This window comes from Cladophialophora yegresii (assembly GCF_000585515.1).
Source record: "Cladophialophora yegresii CBS 114405 chromosome Unknown aczIN-supercont1.3, whole genome shotgun sequence".
Lineage (NCBI taxonomy): Eukaryota > Fungi > Ascomycota > Eurotiomycetes > Chaetothyriales > Herpotrichiellaceae > Cladophialophora > Cladophialophora yegresii.
This window is the reverse complement of record NW_006913047.1, coordinates 2,910,394-2,927,573: the sequence shown is the minus strand read 5'-3', so window position 1 is coordinate 2,927,573 and position 17,180 is coordinate 2,910,394. Positions and strand designations below refer to the sequence as shown.

The following is a 17,180-nucleotide window of genomic DNA, read 5'->3' as shown; positions in this document are numbered from 1 at the left end:
TAGGGTATTGATACTGAACCTCCTCTTCTAGGCAGGGTACAAGAATTGTCGACGGGACCGTGGACGGTGTGTTGGTTTTTCCCTATGGTTCTGTTGTCTTGCTAAGAAGGTGAGATGGCGGGCTTCGCACGAAGCATGAGGACAATGGGCAATGAGTAATCCGTACGGAGTAGATCGACAAAGTTTGTTAGCTGAACGGTGTGTGGCATCGAGAGCGCATTCAACTTCGATGAAGGAAGTCGTGAGTATCGGTGAACGTGAAGGTGATGCATCTTCTGTCTTTGGTGCTTTGGCAGGCAGGCACGGCATGGGCTCTGCTTCACCACAGGTAGGGTGCAAAGTGTGTGTCCATGCCTGGTTCTGGTGCTGGTCTCATGTCGGTATAAGTGTCACCGGCCATAAGTGGCGACAATCAGGTGGACCGCGCATCTTCAGCACCTGGTGGTCTCCGTTTTCAGCCTTGACGTACTACTCGTGCGTCCATCAGAACCTCAATGACATCGCTGCTCCCGGCATCCCTGAGAAAGTCCTTTTCAACCTCCCAAATCTGGTCCGGCTGCGCGACTACCTCATTCCGGACAAACTTGGCCGCAAAGTCGACCAATGGGTAAGACGACGATTCCTGGAGCAGAGTTGTTTGGGTCCAGCGCCAGATCACGACAATCCAAAAGAACAGGAGGACAGTGCTTTGCAGGACAATGTAGGCGATAAACGCCCCTCGGTCGACGATGACCTTCTCCAATGGTCTGCAGAGCGAAGCGGACGTTTCGAACTCAGAAGGGAGCCGGCGGGTAGGCTTCAAGGGGTCCCCGCCGTTATTGACGCTGAACAGCCAGACTGAAAAGGCCAGTATACTTTTCAGCGACAAGTCGCTGGCAGTTGACCAGTCGTGGCGGTCGTTGGGGTCGGTATCCCCATTTGAGAACATGAAGACAAGGGATGCCATGGCAGGTATCCCCTGGGCTGTGTAGTTCAGCAGCCAACCCAGCGCCAGAGAAAGCCCGTCCATGTCGATGTCTTGCAACGTAGGCTCGCCAATGTGGGTGACTGATATGATGCTGTTGTTGCTCCTCATACAAGCGGTCGAAGCCGTGAGGCTGTAGAGCGAGAAGGTAGTATTGATTTGGAGTGGATCCCTTGCGAACGAGAGGCAGCTACCATCCAGCACTTGCGTGCATACGGTCACACCTGAAGTCATCATTAGGAGAACGGGGTATAAAGCAGACTGTACCCACCTGCAATCATCCATCCACTGGATACCTTGCTCTTTGCCAAGCACAGTTCGATGCCGACGTTGCTTCCATCCTCGCCATAGACGGTACAATCATGTGGCAAGAAGCTGTCTCCGTTGGCGATGCTCTGATTAAAATCGATTTGGATAGCCGGAGAGTTTTCAATCTTGACAACAGTCTCATCGGAAGAGTTGGCTGGAAGGGTTACGTTCAAGGACCACATCGCTCCCGGGAAGATATATGAATCGTATTGCGCAGCACAAGAGACGGGCGTTGACCTGACCGAAAACTGTGTATTCGTCACAAACGTGTTGGAGAAAGCGAGGATCTGATAGGTTATGCTGCCATTGAAGGCGGCTACCATTGCTTTGGCGAATGACCCGTCGAACACAGCGGCGCCTGCCGTCACAGACGACGTATAGAAAGCATCGTACACCGTTGACACTCGGATGTTGACTACAGCATGAGTTAATTGCGGAAAGCGAATACTGAGATTGGTTGGACATGACATACCGAATAACACAATTCCGGCCACCCAAATCATAGCCATCAAAAGGAGCCTGGAGAGATCAGCCAAAGCTAACAATGGATTATTCTCATCCATCATGAAGGACTGACCTCGTCATCGCCCAAGCTCGCTCCGGCAGTTTCGCAAGGAATAACATCGTAAGCATGCCGAACAGACCTGTCGTTGGCGAAATGCTGAGAAGGCTGAGCAGGCGTAGTCCATTCTCTCCACCGACCAAGGTCCACTGAACCAATTCTAGGGTTTCGCTCAACACCCAGGTGGTCAAGCCCGAAGTCAAACCTTGCAGTATTCTCAAAACAGCCACAGTCGACCCGAACCTTTTAACAAGATATCTCGACGGAGCTAAAGTCGAGTTATTGCCGAAGAGGACAGTGCCGATGAAGACACCCGTTGTGACCACAGTCAATATCCGATGCCGCAAACATTGCCATCCACCCAACTTGACAATCAGGCGCGACAGGGCAGTGGTAGTCGGGCGGAGAATAGCTTGTTGGAAAGCGAAGCACACAAGTTGGCTGATGGTCACCCATTTGAGGATGGACAGACTCATTCTGTTCAAATCCGTGGCCGAGACCTGCAACAATGTCGAAGCGAGCCGGTGTGATGGCGCATTGGAGGTCTGCACCAAGTCTTAATATGGCATATCGCTCTATGAGTGCTGATGGATGCGCCGCCTCAGCCATCTGGGTTTTCCCACCGTTGACTTGTCTTTGGCGTTGCTCTCTGTGAAGAGGATTCGTCGAAAGCGGACATCGGAAAGGAAAATGCCACAAGCACAATCCTTTCGTATTCATTATCCATCACATGGCTTCTCTTGCGTGATTGTCGTACGATTGATTTGGGAGCGAGACTGCCGGAGGAGAAGTGGACGACAGGGGTCTTCAGCTGTGTGCTACTGTGGCGGCGTGCTCGGCATCTCATTGGCCGCGAAAATGAAGGGCGTGAGGCATGGAGGGTGTGATCCAATGCCAGTCGCTTCGGTCAGTCAGAGCCTGGAGCAGGTATTGGCGGATGTTAACGAGGCGCTTCGTAGCTGTCCGATGTCTCCGATGCTGCCTAGGCCCGGGACTTTCCCTCAGACCCAGGTAAAAGTATAAACTTGCCAGGAAAGGTCTTCGACAGATCAAGCAAGAACCCAAGTTCCTGAACAAAAGCAAAATGTTCAGTCAGTGGTCCAACGGGCTAATTTTGGTCGCCCTTTCCTCCTTACTCAACACCGCTGCCGGTTCGACTCCAATGACGACGTTAACGCTCCCTGCATCATCGTCAGGCTTGCCTCTACCGACCGGGACGGTCGTCGGACCTCAACTGCTCCGAAGAGCTGGAACCCAGTTGGAGAGCGAATGCGTGTGCGTAGGAGACACATTGTTGACTTGCCCGACAAGCAAATATTGCGCATACGACAATTCCAACATGGCTCTCGACTGTTGCTCGGTCGACAGTGAAGGAAGTTTCTCCAATTGTGCTCTGCCGACTAAATGCTTGGATCAGGCTGAAAGCAGCGCGTCCTGTTCGGCTACGGGATGCGGTCATCGTACGGCTGTTTGGTATGTACCCTCTCTGCCTCAAACTGTAACTCACGAAATTCAGCGAGTGAATGGAACTGACAGAGGAGTAACTCATAGTGGTGGGAACCCAGATTATCCGAAATGCGTCACTTACCGGGTTGCCGCAGGTGACAAAACCTACGCCACATTTCGCTGTAGTACGGTCGACAAGCTGGTAACGGCGTCGCTCGCCTCCATGGTATGCTCGACCTTTACGGCCATACCGGTACCCAACGCAGCTGGAGGTTCATCCACAACTGCTGTTAGCGGCACCTGCTTTAATACCTGTTAAGAGAGCTTGAGCCAGGCACTTTCCTGGTCAGACTCAGCACAAGTCTCTCTGCTAATGCTTGTGGCACGACTTGCTTTCAAGTGGCATCAATATGGTGGATGTGTGCGGTTGCAAGGAGAAAGAGAAGTCAAAGAAATGAACTTGAAGTCATTTGTATCTGAGTGGATTCACCAATCAACACCAAGTCGCGCCTGTCATCGGCCAGACCTTCGACGCCTGTCATTTGACCTGCGCGACAAAATGCATCACATAATTATCCATCCTGCTTCTGAACGAACAGCTTCATCGATTTGATTGCTTGATTGTCCATGTGTCTATCGCCTTCCTTCAAAACCTAAATCAGAACACTGATCACTCACCTTCACAGCGACAACCGCCCATTCTGGTTCACCAAGGGCTAAGTTCCCATGGAAGCCTAGTCAGGCTCAAGAAGCCATGCAAAGATCCGTATCTCGCTAAATGGGCGGCGAGGGGGAAAGCGGGTTGGGAGGGATTGAAACAACGGCATTCAAATTGATGATACGGAGTACTGCATCATAGGGGTTGCCACATTTCTTAACATGAAAGGTCGTAAAGAGCCGATCCGTCGGATCAAAATAATTTCTGCATGCCGTTTCTCCAAAGCATCCTCTAATCTAAACCGCTCACTGAGACGAGTATGAAAGCAGGTGCTTTTGTACACATCCATCACTCCAGCCCCGACTGAGTCCGTTTCCTGGTCGTCGACGTCATGGCTCTGTTCTGGATCTTGCTCATGTCTTTGGCTAGAAGGAAAGGGAAGCAGTTGGCATCAATAGAGGCCACCCGGATACACTGCGCCGCCTCCAAAATTCAGGTCGAGGGCATACATGGCTCGGACTCGCTTACTGCCGTCACCTGCAAACCAGCCCATATTCGTGTCACCGTGGAAGACGGCCTTCTTTCCATCCTTGGTGATGTCGATGCCTCCCGGGATGTAAAGATTGGCTGCTGTACTGCCGGTCACCAGGAATGAATTCGGTTGCTTGGTAAAAGGACCGTAGATACTCGTGCTGGTCGCGTAGCGAATGTTGTAAGGAGTTGTAGTGAAGCACTTTGAGCTGTAAAAGAGGATGTATGTTCCAGAGGAGGAATCGTATGTTAGTGAAGGTGCCTCGATGTTCGGTCCATCATCGGGGTCATTGAGGAGGATAGTCGTTGTGCCGCCGAGGGGCGTATAGCCGTCGTCGTTACTGACTTCCTGAAGGTTGAGCGGCGTCGGAGCGATAGGCGCTACTGTGTTCGAACAGGCGCCTCCATTGCCGACAGAATTACCATCGACTTTGTAGACGACATACTGGCGGTTGGTGGTCGGATCATTGAACCCATCCGCATCAATCGCTCCTCCGGCGCCCAGGTCACAAAACAAAGGCGTCTGGACGGGGGTAAATGGCCCTTCTGGGTTGGGAGCGTATGCTGCTGCAACGCAATGCTTCGACGGGGACTCGGCCATGACCACAGAGTAATACAGCACAAAGTTCCCATTATTCTGTCCTGCGTCAGAGAATCGAGCACTGAAGCCACGGAAAGGGTGCTTACTAGCTGGATCACATCAGGAGCCCATACATGAGGTGGCGATGCGGCCCAAGAAGGGAGATTGGGCAAGGCATCATAGCCATACCGGACAGTCCAGGTCGAAAAGTCTGGGGAAGTCGCAATCAAGATATTAGACCCAGCAGGGTTCCCATTAACACCCGAATAGGCGACGTAGCTCCCATCAGCCAATTGGACGACCGAAGGGTCTTGAAAGTTGGAACCAATGACTGGACCGCTTGCCTGTCGCCTCTGTTGCGGAGCAGCCAGAGACAAAGCCAGGCTAGCGAGAAAAACGAAGGACGCAAAGACCATGATGGGCCAAAACCAACGGCGACGACGAGGACCAACAGCACCAGGACCAGCACCGAGAGCATCAGAAAGGTCGGACTGTCGAAGCCATTTGTTCTTTTTAGGGCCGGACAGCAGTGAGCTGCTCTCGACAGGGCTAGGCTCTGCCATGTCTCTCGGTTCCTGTGAGTGGACACTGTTCCTGCCCGATAGCCGATCGACAGGTTCCCTGTATGGACGGGACTGCTGCAGGTAAAGTGGCGTTCTGCTTAAGTACCATGATAGTCAGCTCGAGGAATGCACGCCATACAGAACGCAGAGCATGCCATTGGCAACGCCATCCGAGCCATGGAACATGTCATCCAGCCCGAGCCGGATTGGACACAGGAGACTCCTCAACAAGCCTGTGGCCACCCAGAATGGACAGTTTGAGACAAACATAGAATAGCGCTGCGAACAAACTCAGGGACAATTGTTTGTGGTATGCACGCCATTACCAGGGCGATGATGCAAGTGCCATCCTGGAGATTGTGAGTGGCGGAGGGGACGACCGACTCCAGCGAAGAAAGATCATGTTACGATCCAAAGTTTCTTTAGTCCTACTGATCCTGTGGCTAGCTGTAAACCGCAGCTTGTCTTATGAATATGGCATGTGCTGGAAGGCGATATGTGGTCAAAAGAAGAACGGGACGGTGAAAAGTGAGGGGCTAGTGAGAGGGAAGTGAGCATTTTGCGGGCTGGCCGGAAGCGTTGGAGGCCGAGCGAGCCCACAGCGAGCTGACGGTGGCAGGGCCTGAGTGGCTAATGGGCTTTGTTAAAGTATGCCTAACTAGGTACCTAAGAGATTTACCGAGGGATAGAGAGGCTTCTATTTGCCAAGTTTGGGCCGTTGCTTTCTTCCGGCGCATCTCGCCCTGTTCTTTTCTTCCATGGCCTCGCATGGCCACATGCGCAATAACTGTACACAGTACCTACACAATGCTCCAGTATTCACAGCGTGTGCCTTTCGACTGCTTGTGCCCGTGGCTGCACATCAGCCTCGCATTGCCAGCAGCGGCCGCCGTGCCACCCTACGTGATCTCCTTCACATGTTCTACGAACGCTACTGTACCGGACCCTCGATGCCCAATTGCTGTCGCTCCCGACATCCGAGCGGCGCAAACATCGCCGCGAACGCTTCAGCCGCACTTCTCTATCTTCTGACGTTATTTTCAGCAACATTGGCGAGGTAAGGAGAATACAGCGGCAGTCAGCATCCCGTCACCAGTCAGTCATGGACCCCATCCCAAGCTCCCTGCCAGTGGTGGCTTGAAGGATCTCACACAGATGTTCAAGAATACGAAGCCAGATCTCATCTTACATAACAGGGCTTGCTCGTGTGACCTGCCTTGTCTCCGTTAGCGAACCAACATCAGGCCACAACCGTGCGCGTGTATCGTCCGTTGTGGTATCGGAAAATTGCTCTTTGCTTTGCGCCATCTATCCAGCATGCCAGACTGAGTCTACACTGCTGCTTCTTTAACTTCGGTCAGCGAGCAAGCGTGCCGGCACCGAGACTGACCGAGACTGACCGAGTCTTGACCCATGGCAGGGCTGCGACGTGGTTTCTCTCCGTTCTTCACCTCCAAGTTACTACTTTTGCAAACTTGTCTGATCACTTTGTAGTGCTTCTTCAGGACGATGAGAATAGAGTGTGACTCTGATGATTGATTGGGTGGTCCAAGGCTAACCACCTCCTCGGTATTTAGGCCATTCGGTCAGGCACAATGCAGGGTGATGAAGTTCAGGAACACTGGCGAGGCTCAAAATCATAATGACGAATGCCAGGGCATGCAACCCTCAAGGAGCTCTGGAGCTTTGGAGCTCGAAGCTCACAGGAACGGTATGGTCGCGCTCGTACTCCTAGCTTCCATCCTCCATCCTGTCATCTTTTCTTTTTGTCTTCCAGAGTGCCTGACGGGAGTTCACTTGCCCCAACTCGGTGCCACCTCTTGACGTGGTGGCGTCTGCTTCTGTTGGCCCTCTCTTCTGCTCTCCAATGGCTGTGGTAGCTCTAACCACGCATCTCACGCATCTGTGAGGAGCGGGGAACACCATGAGAGCTTGATCTTGGCATACTTCATGTACGACAGCTATACAACGTGGGCGGATTCTTCCCTTGCGTCGACAACCTCGTGCAATGCCGCTTTCCCTCGACAACGTGGGTGGCTTATTGGCTCACAATGCTTGTTCTGCACCCTCCGGCCTTGGCGACGCTCTTGGTCTCCAACTGGGGCCTTGGCACCCGATTCCGCCTGCCCAAATCAGGTTGGATATCGATGCGGGTTACACCATATCGACGGGTAAAGCGAAGCTCGTGGCTACTACCACGAGAAAGCGCTCTGGGTCTCGAGAAAAATGAGATCAATGGGATGTGCGCGGCAGAGCTTGCCAGTTGTGGCTGGGGAAGACAGCTACAAAAGCTACGATTTCCTAGAGCCGGCTGTCACTTCTTGAGCTCTCTCAGGTCGGTCACCCACAGCTTCTGACTCGGATATCCCTCGGTATCGCAACCTCGACATGCAACTTACTCTGAAGGTCGCTTTGGCCTTTGGTGCCTTCTGCACCCATTGTGCTGCTCAAACCTTCCAGAGACTCGGGACGTGCCCTACTCTGGGCTGTATCATACCACCTGACCAGGCCGACTTCCTTCCAGGACAACGGTTCGACATCAGAGCCGAAGTGCATGCTCCACTGAACGGCAGTGAAGCCATTCGTGGCTATACCACCCCGGATGCTAACTTCACTTTGACCATTGAACGGGAAGGCGGGTCGCCCCAGCCAGTCACGTCGTTTTTCAGCCTCCCCGAACCGAGACTGGAGACCTGGAACTTTACTTGGTATGAAGACTTGTTTGCTCAGGCCGCCCATACGCCCTCACAAGTTAGGGTTGCCTCGAAGGCATGGCGAAACGTTGCTCTCTACGAGCCTGGCCAGTATATCGCTACTCTCCGATACCGCAACGGCTCCCAGACCACTCTTGCCAATTGGACCGTCAGGGATATCGCTCCTCGGCAAAGAGCCAAGAATGTCATCATGTTCATTGGCGATGGAATGACCACCAACATGATAACCGGTAAGGCTGAAACTTTCTCCTTCGTACGACTTTGTGCTAATAATTGGACAGCGGCTCGCCTGATTGGTCATCAGCAAATCAATGGCAAATATCAAACGCGATTGGCCATGGATCAATTCCCCATGCTCGGCCATCAGATGACCCACTCGATTGACAGCTTCATCACTGACAGTGCCAACTCGGCGACCGCTCTGTATTCGGGCCATAAGTCGACGGTCAACGCGCTGGGCGTCTACGCCGACAGCTCCCCGAACAAGTTTGACGACCCCAAGATTGAGTCCATTGCCGAACTCTTCCATCGCCTTCGTGGTGGCGGCGTTGGCATCGTGTCCACAGCCTTCATTGCGGATGCCACTCCCGCCGCTTTGACAGCCCACACGCGCGACCGAAGCCAGTATGGTGCCGTTGTCGACTCCTTCATTCACGGCATCACGAATTACACATGGACTAACTGGACCGGGCCGGACGTGCTCTTCGGTGGCGGTGCCGAGCAATTTTACCCCGGTTCAGGTTCCTTCCAAGGCAAGGACTACTACGAAGTATTCGCCCAGCAGAACTATACCGTCGTGCTCAACAACACCGCCCTGCAAGCCTCCGATAACTCCAGCCGCCACCTGGGTATCTTCTCCGTCAGCAACATGGCCAAGTGGCTGGACCGCAATGTCTACCCCGCCAACCTCAACCGCTCCAAGACCGCCCCCAACGGGTCCAACGCCTCGGCCACCGACCAGCCCGGTCTCAAGGAGATGACGATCAAGGCCCTCGACATCCTGCAGACGCGCCACTCCGAAGACGGCTTCTTCCTCATGTCCGAGGCCGCCAGCATTGACAAGATGATGCACGTGCTAGACTACGACCGTGCCCTGGGCGAGCTCCTCGAACTCGACGACACCATCAAAGCCACGATCGCCTGGCTGACAGAGAATGGCGAGCTGAACAATACGCTTCTCCTCGTGACAGCCGACCACGGTCACGGTTTCGATGTCATGGGCAGCGTGGACACCCAGTTCCTCAACGCGCAGGACGGCGCCCGCGACAAGCGCGACGCCATCGGCACGTACCAGAACTCAGGCCACTCGCAGTACGTCGTTGCGAACTCGTCCGCCCGCGTCGGCAGCGACCAGAACCTGGTCTACGGGCCTGGCGTTAACTTCCCCACGAACTGGGATCCCCGTTATACCCTGTACAGTGGGCTGGCCGCGTTCCCGGACCACCGAGAAGATTACCGCGTCAACAAGAACGGCCCACGAGTCCCCGCCATCAACATCACCGGCTTTGACGACGACGACTTTTATGTCAACTACGTCGACGCCGTGACAGGGTTTATTGTCAACGGGACGCTCCCCGTTAGTGTGAGTCGCGTTACCTCCCTCTGCACTTTTCACCATCCTGAAATTCGCGACCCATTGCCTACAAGTACTAACGCCTGTGTCTAGGCCGACCAAGGTGTCCATTCCCTGACTGATGTGCCCGTCTTCACGCGCGGACCCTGCACGGACTTATTCTCCGGCGTGTTCAACAGCATCGACGTCTTTTACGGCATGGCTGAATGCTTGGGCTTGAGTCGCACTAGCCCCCCTTCGTAAAGTAAGTATATAATGCCAGGGGTTGAGTTGCAAGGCTGCAAGGTTGAGGTATACAGCCATCCATAATCTCAGACCACAAAAGCGGTACGACATATTTGACGGGTCGAAGCAAGAACCATCGCCTTAATTAGAACGGACTCTGTAGATAAATTACGCGTATATGCGATCTGCGAGATGCGAGATGCGACATGCAATATGATATACAACATGCAATACAGTACATCTTCGCAATTCCTGCTCTATGAGCGTGCATTTGCTGTGGTGGACGTGCCTCGACTCGGGACAGACAGTACGATACCATCAGCTCTCCCTGGCAATGCACGCACGCACGTGGCCGGACGTATGGAAGTACCCAGAAGGATAGATCTAGTTCACATTATGCTCATGCTGACATGCCTCGACGACGTACACGGTACACATCGTCGACACGGGACAGACACGTAAACACCCCGAAGGATACCGATGCTAATGAGCGGAGGCGATCTTTCGTAGAACCTCCCAGCTAATTACCGTTCCTCACCTCCACGGCATGACAGCGCTACCAGTGTATCAGATCAGATTGTCAAATGAGTCCCAGCTTACTTCTTGTGGAAGATCGCGAGACTGAGATTTCAACAAACACTCGTTACGTCTCCGTCGTCGGAAGTGTCCAGTGATTGGCCCATTTCTGGTACATACGGAGCAGCGTAGCCCCACATACCGCGGCCTAAGCTGAGGGCTGGATTACTTCGTCATAGGAGCTGGGCCTGGCACCACTGGTGCCTCTACTGTGTACTCGAACCCACCTCGCTCCTATGTTAGTCCATGGGCGACTGGGCCGGTCGCTGACCTCTGTCCCGTCACGCTGCGGCAAAGCGTGCCCATCACCTTAATGGTCGAATATGGCAAAGACCCAAGAGCAACGCCGACAATGTCCACCAGCACGGCTGGTCCTTCAGACCAAAGGGTGAAGATCCCACGTATGACGGCGGGAGTTCACCGGAGCATGATTGCAGCAGAAACGTCGATTACAACACGTGGGCAACACTTGTGGCGAAAAGCTTGAGCAACGGCACGGCACGCATCTGCTCGTGCACTGGAAGTGAGCAAAGCTTCGTGGTGGGAGAGTCTTGTTTCGCCGCAACTATGGCCATTGCCCAAGGCCTAGGCGCGTGGAAGCGAGTGTATAATTATCGATGATCATCCATCACCTGTTGAAAGTCTTTCTCGACCACCTCACATGCAGACTCTACGATGTTCTCATTGATCTCCGGCCTACAACATATCAGCTGATCATCTCCCGTCTGTCTTACCTGGTCTGCATCCCGTTTCCGCACTTCCAGATCATGCCCATCTATCTGTCCAGCCTGAAGAGACTCGACCATTACAGCCTATGACTCGATCTGATACACGTCGGGATGACCTGCTGGGGTCGGAGCGGGCCAGTGCGCAGTACGGTAGACGCATCGCGCCAGGCTGGCCTGGAACAAAGGGAGTTGGGAAGTCAGACGGTGGGTGTGGCGGAAACGGTGCTGGATCGCCAGGATGACCGTGAGAGACATCGCTACCGGAATTGATGTCGTAGCTCCAGCTTCGTTGCAGCCGGGAACACAAGGTACCGACAACGAGGACGGTATATTGAGCGGAAGCCAAGGTGGTGGTCGCCGCATGTCGAAGAAGCTGGGAATACGCCAACACATCGACCGGCGAAGATGCAGAAGCAGGAAGAGTTGGGCCGCCTTTTGAGCCGGGACGTCATTTACGATGTGGGTGTCCCTAAGTCCGACAGTCATATCTACTAGTGTACTAGGAGTGAGTAAAACCCGCCCATCTCAGCCCTCGGATGAGGGTTGTCTATGTCAACAGCACTTCTAGAAGCAATACCGCTAAGCCGAGAGAGGGAGAGAGGGAGAGAGGGAGATAAAGAGAGTGTGGTGAAGAAAAGTACCTCGCCGCCCGCGCACGCCCTACATATCCCCACGGCCCTTTAACTTTAGAATGATGCGGCCCCAAAAAACAAGGTTGTGATAGCTATGGAGACACAGGTCTCTAGAGAATTTGCCGACTGGGAATTGAGCCCACGAGTCGATCCCCGGACAACTCTAAGCCTCGCAACCCCCTCCCCGACAACATAAGAATTGGGAGTGTAGGAAGCGGCTTTTATCGGACAAATCTCTGGGCAAGCCACTTTGCACGGACGAGGCAGACAGGGGAATCGAACCCCCTTCAAGTCTCCCCATTGTTAAGGGGAGGTTCCAAGCACTCCTTAAACTAAGAGCTCGAACGCCTGGATCCGGTCTACTGTTGGACAGGGAACCGAGCCGGCGTGCGGTTGGAGGTCTGCGTGGCTGCTGGAGGATATTTGAGACAATTCTGTGCTCGATTGAGTCATGTTGACTGGTTTCTCGTGCAGGACATGTGATCTGGGTGGGAGTGAATTGGGTGAAGGGAGCCGCTGGTGGTGAGTGAAGTGAAGAGAAGAGGGTGTAGCAGGCAACTTGCGGACTAGGAGACTGGGTGAAGATGCGGACGGCGAGGCTGAGGGCGGGAGCACTGGGGAAGTACTCCGTACGTATTGGGGATACTTGATACTACAGCGCAGCGAACCAAGGAGAATGCATGTATTGAATCGTGCAGTTCTGGTTTGTGTATGTACATAAGTATGTGCAGAGGACAAGGCGTGTTCAAGCGAAGGGCTCATATGAACAATCTATATGCTATGCTGTCATGTTCGATCTGTACAAGCTTGGTGCGGTCAAGTTTAAGACAGTCACAGCCCTACCGGCAGGGCGGGATGTCCACGGATCATATCCAACCGCCCAGAGCATCACTTCCCTTGGTCTCTCCGACTACGATGACGGGCTCGTGGACAGCGTTGACACGTTGGCTCTTCTCGAGATCCATTTCCTGTTCTCTCCCCCACCATGATCGCCGAAGCTCTTTCTGCGACGCCAGCGACTCATCGGTATCGACTCGCCCTCTGCCCATCCCCATTCCAACTTTGTTCTCCTTGCCCACCCAAATATATGCGTTAGCAATCTTTGGTGGCAGCGGTTGCGCACCGCTCCTGTCGTGATCATCTCGAATCACAGCGTCCAGCCTGTCTTGACTCCTTGTCACGCGGACAGCGGTGGAGAAGACATTCGAGTACACGGATCCCATGTCCCGAATGGCAAGGATAGCTAGTAAAATGCAGAGGGCGCTCCCAATAACAGCCAATGTGTATGCGATTATGAGATCCCGGCTATCATACCGGTAGACATTGCGAGAGAACGTAGACGTGGCCGTTACATTGACGAAGCTCCAGTCCGCAGCGTCATCACGGAGATCTTGTCGCGGGAGGACCGCATACCGTGCGGAGAGGGTCATGTTCTGGAAAAGTACCTCGAAGGTCCGCGCCAGGGTAACCATAGCAGCGTCGTTGAAGAGTTCAGGAAATGCGTCGTTGAACAGGACGGGACTGGTCTCCAGGGCGAGACTGGTTTGTGTGAATGGCAGGCTTGCATCATTAGAGTAGTCGAGTCGGCCTGATGTGATGGCGCCGAAGGTTTCCATCAAGCCGGCATAATCAAGGATCGTGTTCGTGTGGATTCCAGCCGTCAATGGCGGAGTGATGCTGCTCCAGCCAGGCATCCAGTTTTCGAATCTCAGTTTTGGTTTCAGGAATTGTTCACCTGTGCTGCGTACGTCGAAGTCGACGCTCCACGTGGCATTGTAGAGCGCACATGAGATAACATAGACGGGATTCGCCATTGTTGCTTGAGTTGAGCCATCGGGCGCTAGGCTGTAATAGATCCTGGCAGCATCAGGAGACGTCTGATCGAGGATGCGAAGGTTGCTGTTCAGGTCGGGATCCAGGACCAGCTTGCCGTCGACAAGAGCTTGGTTCGACGACGAGCTCGGCCTTGAAACCCACGCATCGTACATGAGGGACGTCTTATTGGCCTGTTGATATGGGAGTATGATGTTCGTCAGCTGGCTTGTGACCTCCGGTCCCGCCTTTGAGCATGAGATAGCCGGGCCATGGAAGCCAATTGACCAGGTCAAGTTCGTGGAGAAGCTCCCTATTGACAGGACATTTGTCTCGACTAGCATTGCCAGCGTAGGTCCTTTCAGGTATGACCTAGCTCCACCGTAAAAGACAGTTCCGTTGTCTGCCTGCACGGCAGCTCCGTAGGAGGATTTGCCATATTCGCGTTGTTGAATAGATACATTCCGCTGCTGGGAGACAGATGCAGGTACAACGGACAGTGTACCTGGTGTGGTTATGGTTGCCAAAGGGATGAGCCTGGCCCACTGTCAGCGTAGTCATGAAGCAAATCCTCCAGGGAAGGGAAGACCTACCATAGTATCAAGGCGACGAGCAGCAAGATAGGACGTCGGAGCCAGAACTTCGCATGGCGAAACTCAAGGATACTGTCCTGTACTCCAAACAGCGAGTCGAATTGATTGAGCTTCGTCGGCTTCCCTCGTGCGTGATGCCAAACTCGTTGAAAATAGGCAGTACCAGTTGCCAGCACTAGCAGCACCTTGACAACATACGCCAGAGCATTTCCTATCCGAGAAATCCATTGTTGGTCCACAGCAAGCTCAGCAACTTCTCTTCCATCCAGCTTCAGATTAAGGATATGATGCGCAATCGCAACCAGAACTGCACTCAAGAAAGAGCTAAACATGGCGGTTGGGGTGCGCCAGTCCATGGTGGAAGCAGAGCCTGTGCCCATCGTCGGTAAGGAACCTCTCATTTCCTCTTACTTGCCGCAGCTTGACATTTAGGATTGAGCTCAACCGGTGCAAAGTCCTGTATGTCCAGAACATGAGCCCGCGAAAATGAGCTGCCCGCAGCTTGAAGCTACAAGGGGAAGGACTGCGTCCTCATACGGCCGTGATTCTGGCTATATGGGACCGTACGGAATGTTAGTGGTGGGTTCATACCATGCCTCTTGACATTATCATGTTGAGGCCGGACGGAACAAGACTCAGTTGAGATGGCTATGCAATGCAACGCCCGCCAGATGATAATTACAGCGAGAGAAGAACATCGCGCGAGAGCCAACCGACTATCGCACTATACCATGCTTTGGTTCTGTTGACCCATGCAGACCGGCATACTAGATGCGCCAGCAGGTCATTTTTGGCGCCGGTGAAGTGATGGGAGTGGGCGCTTAAGCACGACCAAGACTTGAAACATTGTTTTGTTGTTCTCTTAAGCGACATGGCAGCCCTGATGGCCGCCACGTGCCGTGTTCGCGAAGGCCGGAACTGGGTCTTCGAAAGTGCGAGAGCACTTCGCCTTCTCTACTGGTGGCGTAGCCGTGTATGATGCCTGTATCGCGACATGGTGTCTATGCTTGCGTAGGAGACTGAGAGGTATCGTAAGCGGTTATCAGAGGAAGAGTAGACAGGAATTTGTGCTACGGTCCCCCAACAAATGAGAGGAGCGCGATGAAACGCCGTGCCAGACTGTCGGTGCCGCCGGCTCGGCAGTTACATAGAATGGTTCACGGAGGAGTATGAATACGAGGTGAAGATCGAATCAGATGCGGGAGACGGGCACTCAGATGGCGGGAAGTCAGTGCTTGACCACTTATCCGTTCAAATGACGCGCGTGCGATTGCCCCGGAGTTCTACTGTGTAGACGGTTCTAATAGAAGCTCCTGGCAGTCTGATTTGGGATTGCTATCACAAGTACCTAGGTAGTTAGGATACAATGGCATAGACTGTTGGTATAGGGACGCAATACCCTTACTGTGTATGAATCCTACAGTACCGTGATCTACGCAATATCTCAAAAACCATGTCTTTCCGCCCAGTCCATTATCACATTGTACGCGCCTGTGGCGTTATGGTGCAAGTTGATGCCATGTCCCACGTTCGGTTGAATATACGTCTCAACGCTGCTGCTGCCATTGAAGCCCTGGACCGCAACACTGTCCGGTCCAAAGAGACCCGTGCAGTTACTCGCGCAGAAGATGAGATCCGACTGCGCAGCCAGGTAGAGCACGGGCCCTGGAAAATTGGGCGCCGCAACAGGAACAGCCGAGGCTGAGATAAACTCGCCGACGGTGAATGGGTATTTCGTCGCCTCGGCGCGGTCCAGCACTGCGGGATCGAAGTAGGGATATTCGAGGAAGGAGAATTGGTTGCCGAATTTGTCGGGCCAGGTCAAGAACCCGGAGGAGTATTTGCTGGGTGGGAACCTTTTGGGCTGGTTCTGGTTCGCGAGGTGGAAGGCCGTGTTGGCGATGAAGAAGGCCGTGTACTGGGACAGCGCGGAGTAGCCCGTGAGGACGATGCCGTCCGAAAGGCCTGGAGCAACAGCGGCGAGGCCGACGCTGATCTCGCTGCCCCAATGTGGCCTACGTGGATGACCTTCTGGGGAACGGGGACCTGCGTGATATTTCCGGCGCGGACGAGTGTCGTTAGGCCAGCGAGGACTGCGACTTCGACTAATGCTTGGATCTCTCTATACGGGTCTGCGATTGTGGAGGGTTCGATCCCAAGACGGTTATAGGATAGCGTGCTGTAGCCGGCGCCCGTGGCGCTGTTGACGTATGAGTACTGCGCATCGTTGCGCTTGGAGTGGAGATAGAAGTCCCAGTAGCTTCTGTTAAAGCCTAAACCATGGGAGAGGATCTGCAGGGTTGATGCTCTCGGCCCGGACTTGGCTGGAGTGCAGTACTCTGCGCTGATGTTGAATGTCCTGGTCAAGGTGGTCAGGTTGACCTCTGGAGAGGATGGTGTCCGAATCGTGATTTGATTTGCCAATGATGTGGCAGCGTATTGATTGGGAAGTTCTGGGAAGGGTGGGACAATCACAGTCACGTTTGACACGGGGACCTTGACCATAAAGCTTGTGCATGTGTAGTTGTGCTTGGGAACAGCTTGAGCAGCCACCAACGACGCCGCAAGCACCAGCGAAGGGAGAAAAGACGCAGAAAAGTGCATGGTTGCTCGCCTCAAGGGTGTATTCGTCCAGAAATTGTACGCTTTGTAGGCATTGTACCTGTCGAGAACCAGCTGGGGTTCTTAAATATTCATCCAGCCTCTTGCCAAGG

General features: G+C 53.7%; 5 protein-coding genes across 5 annotated transcripts; 1 reads left to right on the top strand and 4 right to left on the bottom strand.

Moving 5' to 3' along the window:
• Positions 1 to 454: 454 nt before the first annotated feature.
• A1O7_04794 (uncharacterized protein) lies at positions 455 to 1,836 on the bottom strand (the record flags this gene model as incomplete). The annotated part of the gene is made up of 3 exons (XM_007758804.1): positions 455 to 1,188; positions 1,236 to 1,688; positions 1,746 to 1,836. 3 exons carry the CDS (start codon positions 1,834 to 1,836, stop codon positions 455 to 457), a joined length of 1,278 nt encoding a protein of 425 aa, XP_007756994.1.
• A 2,554-nt stretch (positions 1,837 to 4,390) lies between these two features.
• On the bottom strand, positions 4,391 to 5,466 carry A1O7_04793 (uncharacterized protein; the record flags this gene model as incomplete). Its single annotated transcript, XM_007758803.1, has 2 exons — positions 4,391 to 5,107; positions 5,158 to 5,466. The coding sequence occupies 2 exons, from the start codon at positions 5,464 to 5,466 to the stop codon at positions 4,391 to 4,393; spliced, it is 1,026 nt and encodes a 341-aa protein (XP_007756993.1).
• A 2,535-nt stretch (positions 5,467 to 8,001) lies between these two features.
• On the top strand, positions 8,002 to 10,143 carry A1O7_04792 (uncharacterized protein; the record flags this gene model as incomplete). Its single annotated transcript, XM_007758802.1, has 3 exons — positions 8,002 to 8,557; positions 8,609 to 9,909; positions 9,994 to 10,143. The coding sequence occupies 3 exons, from the start codon at positions 8,002 to 8,004 to the stop codon at positions 10,141 to 10,143; spliced, it is 2,007 nt and encodes a 668-aa protein (XP_007756992.1).
• A 2,784-nt stretch (positions 10,144 to 12,927) lies between these two features.
• On the bottom strand, positions 12,928 to 14,822 carry A1O7_04791 (uncharacterized protein; the record flags this gene model as incomplete). Its single annotated transcript, XM_007758801.1, has 2 exons — positions 12,928 to 14,410; positions 14,467 to 14,822. 2 exons carry the CDS (start codon positions 14,820 to 14,822, stop codon positions 12,928 to 12,930), a joined length of 1,839 nt encoding a protein of 612 aa, XP_007756991.1.
• Positions 14,823 to 15,910: 1,088 nt separating this feature from the next.
• A1O7_04790 (uncharacterized protein) lies at positions 15,911 to 17,070 on the bottom strand (the record flags this gene model as incomplete). Its single annotated transcript, XM_007758800.1, has 2 exons — positions 15,911 to 16,462; positions 16,486 to 17,070. The coding sequence occupies 2 exons, from the start codon at positions 17,068 to 17,070 to the stop codon at positions 15,911 to 15,913; spliced, it is 1,137 nt and encodes a 378-aa protein (XP_007756990.1).
• Between the last annotated feature and the right edge of the window lie 110 nt (positions 17,071 to 17,180).